Here is a 15073-nt window from a genome sequence, read left to right on the forward strand (position 1 = left end):
CCGCCCCAAACCGCAGTGAAATATATTTTCCATAACCCAAAATATTGTATTTTCAGATGTTTGAAGCTGGCGTGCAAAACTGGACGTAAAAGATGCAAAAACAAAACTTAAGAATGGAAAGCATAGAAATAGCACACATAGAACAAATACTGGTTCTTACAATTCCGTTCAAAGAGAGTGGTATATCCATAACTCACATTTCTATGTGAATTTGGTCAGGATGCCAAAAACGTGACATATTGCAGCTTTAATTAAAGCTGCTGTAGGCTAATGTGAAACAAAAGGTTTGTGTAACAAATAAAGGCACATTTTTTGCAAATAATTTTATGGGCATTAAAACAGGCACAGTCTCCAAGCATTGCATGTAATTTTGCATGTAACTCATGCTGGAAAACTCACAGAATGAAAAATATCACACTATTCATGTCATCTGACTATTTCTATCATACCTCCTGCAATGTAGGTTGTATAAACAGAGAATCCCAGAAGGTAATTATGGTGCACAGACTGAAAAGAGAAGAAAAGTTGAACAAAGAAATCTTGTGAGAGAGAATTCCCGTTCGTATAAACTAGGGCGCTCAATGTGCTGGCTAAAACATCCTAACTGACTAGATAAGGATTGTGCAATTCCTTTCATCCTTCAAAGAAGGGATGAAAACATTCCTGTATCCTTTAGATGAACCCATTTCTTCACCAGAGTCGTAAGACAAAAAATGTGCATTAGCGTTATAGCTTCCAGCCAGCAGCTACGGGTTTGCACAGGGGAGTGGAACAGCTCATTACATTGGGTAATTTATTTGCTTAGTCGATGCCCGAGGGCAACTAAAAAAAGTTGTACATGTTGAATATTCTGTAACTAAAGCATTTACACAGCTGGGTTGTCCCCCAGAGCTACTGCAGTAGGACTCCCCTCAGCGGGAGGCTGAGCGCTTAACCAGGCTACTTTCCCAACCCGGAGCCCAGCAACATGTAGACTACCAAAGTTCAGACGAACACCCATTGCTCTTTGCACAAAGATAGAGTAAACTCTAGACTCTGTGCCATGCAGAAGGCATAGCTAACTCTGCTGGGACTATACAGCAGGCCTATGTGCTCGAGAGCATCAAATTGAAGACATCGCTACCTGCCATGGCCAAGTGGAGTAAGCTGAGTCTGAGAGAGACTTTAATACAGCCTGTTGATCAGAGAGTAATCTGACAAAGCAAATAGAGAGTAATCCTCCTGAGGTGTGTTTCTGGGAGATTGGAGAGAGCTTAACTTTTAGATGAGTGTATTCAATTTCAAACTCAAACACTGCCGGAAAGTCTCATGGGAGTGATGACAAAAACTTTGTTATGTCAGTCAAACTTTTGAGTTTACACTAGCAGATGAAATTCTAAACATCTTGGAATCTAATTCCCAAGAATAATAAAGCCCTATATAAACGGCTTGATTTTTCGGAGGGTTCTTCAAACACTGGGATAAGCCAAATCTGTCTTTAGATAAAAGAGGTGGAGGCCATAATCACCCCGGAGAGATTCAGTGGGGTTATGGAGAGATGATGCCCTTGAAACCAAGGATACTACTCTCCATCTGTTGTTGTTTTCCTGCTGGGCTGTAGCAGTGAAATTAAAAGTTAATGGTACATTTTATTTTGGTCTTCCTTTGGGTATGGCTCCTCTTACTCTACGTTCCATCTCTGTTCTCAGTCTTGTTCTCAGCCGACACCATTACCAAATATAGGTTCAGCATTGTTTGGCTGTATACATCAAACAGAATACACCTCTCTACCTAAAAATGTCAGTAGAGCACTTAACTCTATAGTGGAGAGGAGTAGCGTTTGCTCTGTAAGATGTCTTAATTTTATCCTGCTCTTCAAGAAGAAAGTGCACACATGCTCTGGTTATTAGTGATGTCACAGAGCAGTGAGGTGTCCAGCACTGATAACCCAGCCAGGAGGATTGAACCATCCATAGCTTTTCATGTTTCCCGTCTCTCCCCTCACTCACTCCTGTGTTTAATCTTTAAACACCTATTGAACTTTAAAAGAGGGGAGATCTTTGTTGGAGGGCTGACATTCTAATTTTAAAATACATTATAGTTTGAAAACTGTCTCAACGACCAAGGAAGATATTACTATTCTCTGCTCTACACTACTGTACTCTATAGCAGGGTTTTCAAAACTCGGTCCTCTACATTGAATGCCTTTATGTTAGTGTAACATCATGCCATGAAAGATGTTCCATGAGATTAGATGACAGCACGGGGTGAAACACAATCTGGGGTTTACCCTTCAGTAAGCGACTGGGGGTCAATTGTGTGAGAACAACTGGGTTCATCTCTGCGACAATATGGCCACATAACACACATGGTACATTCATTAGCCCTATGTCAGGAATGGAGAGCAGATATATGTCAGGAATAGAGAGCAGCTCTATGTCAAGAATGGAGAGCAGCTATATGTCAGGAATAGAGAGCAGCTCTATGTCAGGAATGGAGAGCAGCTATATGTCAGGAATAGAGAGCAGCTCTATGTCAGGGATGGAGAGCAGCTCTATGTCAGGAATGGAGAGCAGCTCTATGTTAGGAATGGACAGCGGCTCTATGTCAGGAATGGAGAGTAGCTCTATGTCTGGAATGGAGAGCAGCTCTCTGTGCACTTGTTAGAACAGACCAACTGTATACAAAGTATTCTGCTTGAGTTACTGTATACTGTATGTCTACAGTATAGTCTGTTAAAATGTTGACCCGTGTACTTATACCTCACTGACAAACAAGGTCGCTTCAACTGTAGGTTTTGTCAGTCAGACACACAATCCATCCCACTTCCTAGTTGTTTGCTGATGGAAATCAGTGAAGCCTCTAACAGGACATGAATGAAGACATCTGAAGAAGCACATGGGGGCTGTATGGAGAAGGCGCCGTCCTGTCTCAGTAGCAAAATGGCTTGTCCAGTAGGAAGGCTGTCTGAATCAGGGGTTGTAGGGGTCATTCTCCTATACCTCTCTCACATCAGACCACTGTCTGAAGCCTGGGGGACCCAGGGCCAGGAGGGGCCACAGTGTCGAGGTGTTCAGAAGCAGAGCCAGGCACTGGGTAACCCTACTGCAGGGTCAAGATAAAAGGAGCGCTGTGCAGAAAATGGTCTGGACACATTGCATTCCAGAGATGGTGTGGGATAACAAGGACAGACGAGGGATTGGAACCACCGCATGAGAAGCCATATCGGGTAGGACCCAACACGTGCACGGCCATATGGAACAGGTTTACATGGCGAATAGGCCATGATCTCTGAGCTGGAGGCGATTCGCAGACATCTCACCTGGAGTTATCACATTCCTATGTGATGGATGTGTTTGGAGAAAAGGGGTGATACCCTCTGTGTTTGTGTGTGTGTGTGTTTGTATGTGTGTGGGGGGAGTAAATGGTTACTGCTCTGTGTAGTCTGCTGTTTAGATGTGTGCTGCGCTCAAAGAGACAAAGACAAAGACAGAGAAAACACCTGGTCAGGCTGAAATCCCATCACAGTTGAGAACAAGGAATAAAGGAGTGTGACTGCTCCACAGAGTCTCTGTGGTAGTCTAAGACATGTCCCACAGCTCCAATGTTCCCATTCTTCTGCTACACTATCTACCTCATGTTCACAGACCACACCATCGACCTACAGTATAACAGTATAACCTCCTTCAAATCATGAGACAGATTTTCAATTGAAGCATCCATTTGAAAAAATCAACCAGTATTTTGTATGTCAGTCAAATACTGTGATGAATTACAGTACATACTGAGTGGATGTAAATGTGGATTCCTTACGTACATACTAAAATAATTTAATCTGCGACAGTATAATCACTTTATATGTAAAGGAAACGATTTGAAAGATTTTCCCATCTCTCCGAATCCTGTGCCTTTGTTTGCACACAGTGCAGTAAAAGCCTTGAGGGGGTGTGTTTGTTTTGCATCTGCCTGGATCTAGAGCGCAGGGGAGAGGTGTCTACGCATACACATGGCTGTGTATTCCCCACGTGTGCTGTTAGTCAATTAGAGCTATTATTAAAGGCAAGGGCATCCTGGGAAAAGTATGCGCAGCAGAGGTGCGTCTGTTCTGATTTCCACCATTAAACCCTCTCTGGATGCAGAGCCGGGAACTCTGTCAGTGGGTTAGGAGTCATTTCCTGGCTTGAAGCTTCCCCCCTACTCTCCTTTTCTTTTTCCATGCAATCATGCTATCCCATCCCAGGGCCCACCTTCCCACTCAATCCCCTCTAACTCCCTTTATCTACCATTACATTTGACTGAAGGATTACTAAAGCTCTCCTCGTTAATCTTCTTGCCTTGGATGTGGAACAGCAGAGCTAGCATCAGGCAGCTCAGCCCACACTACTGACAGTACAGAGACCTTACCACATCCAAGAGGAGAAAAACACCTTCCTGTTCCTCCACAATCAGCAACCAAGCTCACCATTACTATGAGGAGAAATGGTTCATTTTAAAACTAATTCTTGATACCGACTCTTTCTGATGGTGCATTATTTAATGTTTTGAATCTGTGATCTGTGCTGAACGTAGCATGTCCATCCCGTTTCGTCATGGCCTCAGTCTGTGACAGTCTGTGATCTGTGCTGAACGTAGCGTGTCCATCCCGTTTCGTCATGGCCTCAGTCTGTGACAGTCTGTGAGCTGTGCTGAACGTAGCGTGTTCATCCCGTTTCGTCATGGCCTCAGTCTGTGACAGTCTGTGATCTGTGCTGAACGTAGCGTGTCCATCCCGTTTCGTCATGGCCTCAGTCTGTGACAGTCTGTGATCTGTGCTGAACGTAGCGTGTCCATCCCGTTTCGTCATGGCCTCAGTCTGTGACAGTCTGTGATCTGTGCTGAACGTAGCGTGTCCATCCCGTTTCGTCATGGCCTCAGTCTGTGACAGTCTGTGATCTGTGCTGAACGTAGCATGTCCATCCCGTTTCGTCATGGCCTCAGTCTGTGACAGTCTGTGATCTGTGCTGAACGTAGCATGTCCATCCCGTTTTGTCATGGCCTCAGTCTGTGACAGTCTGTGATCTGTGCTGAAAGTAGCATGTCCATCCCGTTTCGTCATGGCCTCAGTCTGTGAGCTGACCTGCTGTCTTATGTTTCACACCGGGCTTTTTGTCTGCATGTCATTGGGAGAGAGACCATGTAGTCTCCTGATCCTCACATTCTACACCCTCAACTGTCATAGATGTCAAGCAGAACTATTTGTTGTGGTGTGTTGAATGCTTCCTTTTATATCTGTGCAGCGGGACATGCCTGTGTAAACTACGCTGGTGATTTTACAGCATTCCCCTTCCTCAAACGGCACTAGTTAAATAACTACTGGGTTATTTAGTGCTGTTAGAAATGATGTTACTGTAAATGTGACTTTTGCGTCTCTAACTGAACCTGCATTACTCAATAATATGAGACACACTCCCACAGTCAAGACCATTAAAGCCACAATGGCATGGGTTAGATGATCAGATTACAATAAAAAACACACATGGGCATTGTTAGGAAGTTGTCCACCCTTGAACATGGCTCTTATTGTATCCTTCTAGAGAGAGATGGAGTATTTCAACTGAAAGGCAAGGACGAACAGAACCCCATGTGTGTCTCTGTGGTGCACCATCTCCTGGAGCTCTGAGGGAAATCAGATCTCTCCTTTCAGGGCCCATTCTGTTCAAAGACCCTGGTGCGGTTCAGGTCCATTTACTCCCGGCACTTCTATGAGAAGTAACTTAATCTGGTTAGTAAGACGATCACGGAAAAAATGCCCTGCTATTTAAGCAATAGCACTGTCTATTGTCAATATTTTGACCGATTTCATGTCAAAGTGTGATTATTTGTGGAGGGCCCTGCCAAGGATTTAATTGATACATGTGTAATTCCAGGTTTTGTTGCTGAGGTATTGGAACAAAGCGTCACATTATTAATAAATGAGCAGGACAGCTCTTTCATCTCGGCTGTTCTATTATTTTCTGTCTGCGTTTTCATAATCCCCTCTGAAAGAGGATAGTGAAGACTCCCTGAGAGGGCATCTTTCACAAATCAACTCATTATCTAAACATGAGCAGACAAAAGCGCATCTTTCATAAATTAAGTCATCACTGGCCACAGTCTCACACTGCAATATCAACTTTCAATGTGAAGAAAGATTACACACGTCGATTGATTGCAGGGCTTGATCAAAAATCTAAAAGGATTACCATACAATGGGCACACCGCAAGTAATAATTTAATCTTTAATGATTTGATTTTCTTCTTTTGCAGCACATACATTTCTCCTTGTATGCACTGAGTCTCATGACTACTGTACTGGCTCTGCCAACGTTTTGCTGCCTGCCACAGCTCCTGCTCATAAAGCTTTAATCGTCTGCTGAGTGTGGCTATGTGATCACTGAAGACCTAGTGACACAGAGAAAAACGTCTGCTTGTGAACACTGGGAAGTGATGTGTTTGTGTGAGCTTTGACCTCACACACACTCTCTCAGTACAGCAAAGGGGATGATGAAGATGAAAGACTGCAATGAATTAAGCTTTTCTTCAGAGCAAAGCACCTTGGATGGCTAGCCTCTGTGATTAACTCAGATTCTTCCCCTGTTGGAGAAATAGGAGAATGATAAGGAACTGGAAGGTGAAACACTTCCACCGCCCAGCATTCTAGTAGTGAGTGATTGAAAAATGTGCATTTCCATTGAATGGCCATCAATTTAATTGTATAATCCAGTTTCACACAAAAGCACAGTGATTGAGAATGCCTCTGAGACATTCCAATCCGCCAACGCAGTGACTTACATGTAGGTCAAAAAACAACCAGATTCGTGTAATTATGCAGGGGTTTCAAATTAGAGCAGCTATCCTCCGTGTGCCTTTTATTGGTGCGTATTCCTTAAGGAGGGCCTGTGCATGTCCTCATTAGCAGTCATTGATCAGAGGTACTGTTTGTGAGGAGGAAGACGGGCTATCGCCCATCGCCTTCCCTCTCTACAGAGCCAGAGATGCTGGGGGCTGTGGGCTAATTACAGAGGCAGCAGTACACAGGCGGCTGGAACACAGGTGGGTGTTTTATTGTGCCTGCCGGCTGGCTGCATTGCTGTGTCAGCGTGGGCCCTGTCTGCAAGCTGCAGGCTGATACTGCCCCGTTCTGCTGTTAGTCATCAGGCTCTCTGAGCACGTCCAGCCAATACCACCTGCCGCGGAGCAGACGGGCGTAGCAGCACAGGTGAGGTTGAGCACAGTGATGTTGTGAAATGGTAAATCGATCTGGACCTCGAATGATTCCAGTCGAAGAGAAGAAAGGTAGGAGGTAGGCGTTTGGAACAAATCCTCTCTTGTCCTTGTATATGAAAGACATACATTTTTGGTATACCCAGTGGGTGTGTGTGTGTGGTAGCTTACTGACTCAACACTGCATTGCACCTAAAGCGATAGATGCTACTATTCAGCTTTGATCTTATTTTGGCTGTTTGTGTTTTCTTTAGAAACAGTACCACTACGCTTATAAACTCAAATCAACTTCAGCCTCCACTGTGAGAAACTGAAATATGAACCTCTTTACAGCCTTTTCCATCAGAGCTGGAATACGGAATGAGAAGACCTGTGACACAATGATTCAATGTAATATATTCACACATTCTACATGCATTAGCATTACAGCTTCCCATGAGGTAAAGTCATGCATTTAATAGAATTCTCCCAGTCAGGGAAATGGTTTCCATTCGGTGTAGATTTGAATGGACATGTAAAATGACATCTACTACACTGTGTAGAGCAGGGTTCCCCAACTGGAGGACTTCATTAGGCCCCTAAGTTTTCTGAGCAAAAAAATAATATGTTTTTTTTTTATTGTTTTATTGTTGGACATATAAGACTTGTAAAAACACCAGCAAATCAGCTCCAAATTATTTTAATTTTGAAAATCCCACGGATAATAGAGAGATATGCAGTGTGTGATTGTGTAAGCATGGTTTGAAATTATTAAGTTTTAGTAAAGTATTATATCTGTTTGGGATTCTTGCGGTCAATTTGCAGTCTATAAATGATTTGTAATCATGTTCCGGCCCCCTGACATCCGCTCAAGAATAAATTGGCCCGGGGCTGAAGCTAGATGAAGATCCCTGGTGTAGTGTTGAAAGTAATAAATATTCTGAAGGAAAAGTCTCTCCCAGCTATGACAGACCTATGTGATTGGAGTCCAAACACCTGTGATCTGACAGTCCTCTCCTTTAGAGTGCTTTAGAAATGAACAAGACATGTTCTATATCTGCCCACTTCAAAAGAAAAGCCATATTATGTCAAACAGTATATAAGCCATAATCTGAAGCACATCTGTTACATATGTGAAGTAATATTCACTCGTTTGTTATTGGAAAAACTGTGGAGTGATCATTCATATGAAAATGAGACCGTAAAGCCAACATGTACTATCCACTGTGATGTGTGATCATCCCATCCTCCTGTTTACTTATTCAATATACATGGCCAAATTTTAAAAGCTTACACTTTCTGTTCATAGGGAATAACCTGATCCCTTGAGCAGCATGAAGTGCAGTATGCAGACAGGTACGGTATTAAGTACCGCATGTATTCTCTGCTGTTTGGATTACTCTGTTATGAATCTATAGCTGACTAGGTTTGTAAGGTTAGAATGTCCATCTAGTCTGGCTAACAGTGTTAAAGAGAGAGGGATGAGGGTGGCCCTTACCTCTACACACAGTCCCGTTCTCCACAGCCTCGTGGCCAGCCTTGCACATGCAGCGCCCAATAGGCACCATCCACTCGCCATCCCCGTTGCAGTAGAGCTTGATGGGCACGTCCACCTCCTCCCCGTTGGGGATACACACGCCACGCGATGCCACTAGAGAGGTGCTCTCCGCCCCCGACAGGGTTTCCTGGAACACGGCCCCGTTCTGGATGACGCGGGCACACTTCCGGTAGAAGACTCGCACGGCGATGAGTGACATGCAGCCGCCGTAGTCCTGGAAGGCCAGGTAGAATCCGTGTTTGGACACGGGGCCAAAGCTCCGCACCTCTGTGTTGATCTTCATCACCCGGCCACCCAGGTCCACCTGGGAGAAGCTCTCGTCGGCTGCGATGGTGTCCACCTTGATCCAGGGGTTCTCCATCCAGGCCGGGGACACCTTGTTGGCCGTGTCCGAGTCTGACTCATAGTAGTACAGGTTAAAAGTCTCTTTACAGGAGCCGGGCACGTTGGGGATGGAGCTGCAGTCTCGCACGGAGAACTTCATCTCCACGTGGATCCGCTGTGCACCCCGGCGCCGGATGTACTTGGTGCGGACCCAGTTGTTCTGGTTGTTGTCGAACACGTTGCACACCTGGTAGGTGCGGATGGTGTTCATGTTCTCGTCGTATCCACTCACCTCCTCCCACTGTGGAAGAAGGACACAGAGGTAAAGTGTTACTCAAATGTAGACATAACATACACTTTGATAATATGTCCCCGTGTTGACCACATGCTGACCGTATATTTTCAATGGTAGGTTTAGTAACACATCAATACCTCCAATTCTTTACCTCTACATCACACCCAATGGCAAGTGTGCCCAGCATCATGGCTACACGACAACCTAACCATAGATAAAGACAGGGCCATCCTGAGCAGCAGCGGTCCCAGTCAGAGCTGAGATTACAGTGCAGGAGATGGGGAGTGTACATTATGGTCAGGGTGTAATCTGCTCCCTAACATTGTTTTGTTGGCACAGAGGGTTGTTGGCAGTGAGGGGTTGTCATCTGTCAGTGCCCGCTGGAGATCCCACTTGGCTCCCTGCATGAACCTGGCCTGTTTGTTTCTCTCTACTCTACTCTAGGACAGGACCATGCATTATTTAGGCAGTAGAGAGCAGGTGTTAAACTCTGCTCATTACACAGCCAGCAAGGCATTATAGTGCCGCCTCCTCTCTGGCTCCTCTATGTCCTCTGGCCAAATACAAAAAAGGAAACTATTTGCATAAAGTCACTGTCGGATGAAGCTCTTCAAGGTTAACAAATACAGGAAAAACAATCCCTCGGTCTAAATACTGAGAAAAAAATCCTTCTCTACAATGCATGGGTGATGTACTCAATTTTCCTGTTTTTGAAATACAATGTGTTATTGAATACTACAATAAGCAAATCTCCAAATTAGTCCAGCACCAACACATCAGTTATTGTAAATGAAACAGATCCGTCATTGTACCGAAACACATGCATGACATGAATTTAACCCTAATCTGAGTCACACTCCAATAAAACATAGAACTGGGCTAATCACATTACACAGGTAATTATCTGCAAACAGAGAGCAGATTTTTCATTTCAACACACACACACACACACACACACACACACACACACACACACACACACACAATATAGTAAAGCGTTCATATGCAACCTCTGCTGTTACTGCAAAGGACTCCAACCACTGTGACCTTGACCTGACAAGTTCATCTGAAGAGAAAGCTTTTCTTAACACCAAAGCCTCTTCACACTAGTCAGCTGCACCCTGTGCTGCCTTTACCCCAAACCCCTCTTATCCCTCTTCACTTCACAGCTGACATCATTTCCTAAATTAGTACCCACTTAACAAGGATTCTGACAGAGGTTTGACGGGTAAGGAGCGAGTCAGCCCTCATGTTTAAGACCCACCTTCTATCAAACACTCACAGACTAATTAGAGCTTTCCTTCTTTATTCCCATTTCCATATTATTCTCTCCAGACAGACAGACATCACACCAAATATGTACAGTTCATTAATAGCAGCTGATTGATGTAAAACCTTTAGTAACTGGAGGGATTTGAAGGAGAAAGGTATGAAGAACATGTATTATTGTAATACTGGCGCTAACTCAAAACTATTAAGACTGTGTTTGTAGACAATGATTAAAGAGACCTTGGATGTGATTCAACCAGATGGTAGCTATATGTCTTCATTTTGCTGACACACATCTACAAATCTTTTATAATTATGAGAATGTGTCAGATATGGTCCATTAATATGCAATAAAAGATACTCATTAATACTGTAAGTGTATGAATGTTAATGTTGACCAAAATGGGGGCCTTGATTTCCTGTTAAGAGACATTGTGGGAGGGGCAATGTGTTGGTCGTCCCATCTATTCCCCATCCAAATGGACACAGCCATCCAGGGTCATGGGCAGCCATTGACCTTTCCACCTCCATTCACAGAGTGACACTCTTTTCAGACAGAGGTTGTGGACCGATTAAACAGGAAAGGACAGAGTGTGACGTTCTCTTGTTCTGAGCCCCAAGCATCGCTCCATCACACTTAAACAATGTGAACTGGGGTTGGGGGTGGGGCGGTAGCCACTAATGAGAGATAGTGACTACGGGAAGGGGGAATAGGGCCAGGCTAAAAAGACCCCAAACAAATGTGTTTTGATGGAGGGCCCCTTTTAGTCCTGTCACGGCTTTGCTGCCCTGCTTTCATCAGAGCCAGTGGAGGGAAGCAAATGGGACATAATAAGAGGCCAGCGATCAAGCGCCGAGTGTGAAATAAGAAGAAACGTCTTCATTTTCACAGCTTTTCCTCCCGGTACTACAGTGGGAGTGAGGCTGCAGGGCGGTCATGTGTTAGGTAAGGTGGTGGAGTTGATTGTGGTGGGGGGTGGAGGAGTTCATGGTGGGGTTGGTTAAGAAGGATGAAGTGCTCTTTGAGGAGGCTGGGAATTGTAACACTAACTCTCTCTCCTTTGAGATTGTTTTTTACCACACACAGACTTGTTTATCTGAGTCCAGATCTATTGAGAGGGGGACCATCACGACCACCATGTAGAGCATCTTGACTGGATGTACTGTTGGCTACGAAGCTGGATGTATGCTATAAAGCAGGAGATACATTATTACTTTTTCCTGTTTGCTTGATAACAGTCAAAGGCATCATTCAAATAATAATTGAATTCACAGTTACAACATCTGTCCTACCTGAACAAACTGTCAAAACAAAGGAAACACCAGCAAAAAGTGTCTTAACGCCACAAGCAGCAAGAACAGATTCAATGTGCCTTGGCATATATTTTACAAGTGTCTGGAATTCTATTGGAGGGATGCGACACCATTCTTCCACAAGAAATTCCATAATTTGGTGTTTTGTTGATGGTGGTGGAAAACGCCGTCTCAGGCGCCACTTCAGAATCTCCCATAAGTGTTCAATTAGGTTGAGATCTGGTGACTGAGACACACACACACAAACACACACACACACTTTAAACCCCCTATGCTCCTTTGTGACCCCTCTTTCATAGTCACTGAGATCTCTTCTTCTAGTCATGGTAGCCAAAATAATAGGCAACTTGGCATTTTTATACATGACCCTAAACATGATGGGATGTTCATTGCTTAATTAACTCAGGAACCACACCTATGTGGAAGCACCTGCTTTCAATATACTTTGTATCCCTCATTTACTCAAGTGTTTCCATTATTTTGGCAGTTACCTGTATATGTCAAGGTGAAACACACAGACTCAAGGTATTATTTCATAGCACTGCATGACCTTCCATCTGCTGAAACACAACATTAATTTATGGACATAAAGAGCTCACAGACTGAACAAGTGAGAACTTGCAATCAACAACACGCCAGAGGAGCTGCTCTCTTCAAGGTCCTGTGTTCTGGGGTCACACGCTCACATAAAGGAGCTCCTTCTAATGGGGTGTCATTGGCCCTTAGTGCTCAGAGGTTGGCACCCAAACATAAAGAGGACCATCATAAGTGGGGCGCCAAAGTGTCCGGGGTCGCATCTATGGTCTTGAGGGTCGTACCCAAATATAAAGACAGTCATTACAGCACTAGCGGTGCCACTGTGCATTCTGCTGCACTGCTCTACTGAGTGTGAACGGGATGTACAATGGGTTAGGCAATTGTTGGCCATCTTTTAATTTCAGCTAAATAATGAGTTTAAATGCCACTTATCCTTTTGATTCACATTAATGATAAATTACCTTAGAATTAAATCTGATGAATGTGCTCTGTATAGCTATGAAGTTCTCCTTAGTATGCAGTTTGTAAAAGTACACAATGCGTGAACTGCCAGCCGCTTCCTGTAGCTGTATGAAATTATAGAGCATACTGGACTCAGAGAATGAGGTTCTGGATTGTTATCTCCCAGGGCTGCCAGCCACTCCAGGATGGGGTTAAAGTTCAGCTGACCTTCAGTCTCCCTGACAATGTGTCTCTGCTGTAAAGCCAAGCAGAACACACTGTCAGGGATGAGTTATAGAGTAGACTATCTCCAAAGCACAAACTATTCCCAAAAGGAAGCTTTTTGCTACATTAAATGATACAAAATAAAGTCTTTATGATCTCTAGGATGGATTTTTGTGTCTAACTGAACCTCCTTCCTGGGGTGGAGTGGGCTAGCAGGGTGAGCGGTCTCCTGAGCCATTTACATCATTCAAAGGCCACAGTGGAATGCATGACACAACATGAAATGTGAACTTCATTTCTCACGTCTTGTCATTACAGTATGAGGATCGACCCAGGATGGCTGAAGCATCAGAGAACAGCTACACACATACAAAACATTCCAGCACTCTGTCACTGACAACAAGTAAATAAATAATTCACATGAAGGAGAAAGAATCCAATGGAAATCTCCTGGGGCCAAGTTGTCCAATTTGCAGTTGTGGGAAATCTGTTAGAGTAAGAGTGCTGTGCCCTAAGGGGACAGGGCAGGACAAATGACACCCAGTCTCTGCATTGAGTTACAAAGAGGGGAACAAAACGAGCCAAGTACTGCAGGAGTCCCAGCCACATGGAGGACACAGAGAGAGAGACACACAGAGAGAGACACACAGGGAGACATGAGTAGAACGGTCTGGTGCAGTCAACTTCAATTACCACTGTCCACTTGTTATGTACAACATGTAAAGTTAGACAAACAAGCTTCTTATTGCCGCTTTAATCCCCTTCCACCAATCTACATAAGGATCGTATTTACATTTTTACTTTGGAGTAAATTAAAGACATGACAATATAATGCATGCCAAATTGCCAACCCGGGATTGACATTTCAGTGCTCATATAAAGTCATAACCACACAAAGATGTTTTCCCCCATGATGAAGAGGTCTTAAAAAGGCAGGATATAGTTTTACAGACCAACTTTAATCGACAATCATACTAAATTAGGGGTTACTCTATTCTAATGAGTTCCATAGACTTAAATATGCTTTAACATTACCATTTAGGTAAGGAAATGGCTATATGCAAAGTCATAACCAGGATCTGTCATAACCAGGCTTATTGTATGCTGAATAAACTCTTTAAATGACAAAACCTGCAATTTAATGAAACTTGTTGTGAATTGACATGCATGGAATATAGGATCTTATATAAGACTTCCATATTTCATATTACAGTCACTGAGTTCATTATAGCCTGGCTATAGAGAATGTACAGATCTATAGATACCTCAAATGTCTCTAAGAAGTAGAAGATTTTAACTAGTCTAGTGCCGAATCCACCACTCAGTGCATTTGGAAAGTATTCAGACCCATTGACTTTTTCCAGACTTTGTTACATTACAGCCTTATTCTAAAATGGATGAAATAGATTTTGTTTTCATCATCAATCTACACACAATATCCCATAATGACAATGAAAAAACAGAAATATCACGTCTACATACGTTTTCAGACCCTTTACTCAGTACTTTTGCTGAAGCACCTTTGGCAGCAATTACAGCCTCGAGTCTTCTTGGGTATGACGCTACAAGCTTAGCATACCTGTATTTGGGGAGTTTCTCCCATTCTTCTCTGTAGACCCTCTCAAGCTCTGTCAAGTTGGATGGGGAGTATCGCTGCACAGCTATTTTCAGGTCTCTTAAGAGATGTTCGATTGGGTTCAAGTCCGGGCTTTGGCTGGGCCACAAGCACATGCAGAGACTTGTTCCCGAAACCACTTCTGCGTTGTTTTGGCTGTGTGTTTAGGGTCGTTGTCCTGTTGGAAAATGAACCTTCACCCCAGTCTGAGGTCCTGAATGCTATGGAGCAGGTTTTCAGCAATGAACTCTGTACGTTGCTCCATTCATCTTTCCCTCAATCCTGACTAGTCTCC

At 43.8% G+C, this 15073-nt stretch overlaps 1 protein-coding gene across 2 annotated transcripts in view; it reads right to left on the reverse strand.

Moving 5' to 3' along the window:
* The window catches only part of LOC139371166 (ephrin type-B receptor 2-like), a 150005-nt gene that overhangs the window by 61736 nt on the left and 73196 nt on the right, over nucleotides 1-15073 (reverse strand). For both annotated transcript variants that reach the window (XM_071111298.1, XM_071111297.1), the window contains exon 3: nucleotides 8699-9383. In XM_071111298.1, the coding sequence (XP_070967399.1) occupies nucleotides 8699-9383 (685 nt within the window). The remainder of the gene's footprint in view (nucleotides 1-8698; nucleotides 9384-15073) is intronic.

Source organism: Oncorhynchus clarkii, chromosome 17 (genome assembly GCF_045791955.1).
Source record: "Oncorhynchus clarkii lewisi isolate Uvic-CL-2024 chromosome 17, UVic_Ocla_1.0, whole genome shotgun sequence".
NCBI lineage: Eukaryota > Metazoa > Chordata > Actinopteri > Salmoniformes > Salmonidae > Oncorhynchus > Oncorhynchus clarkii.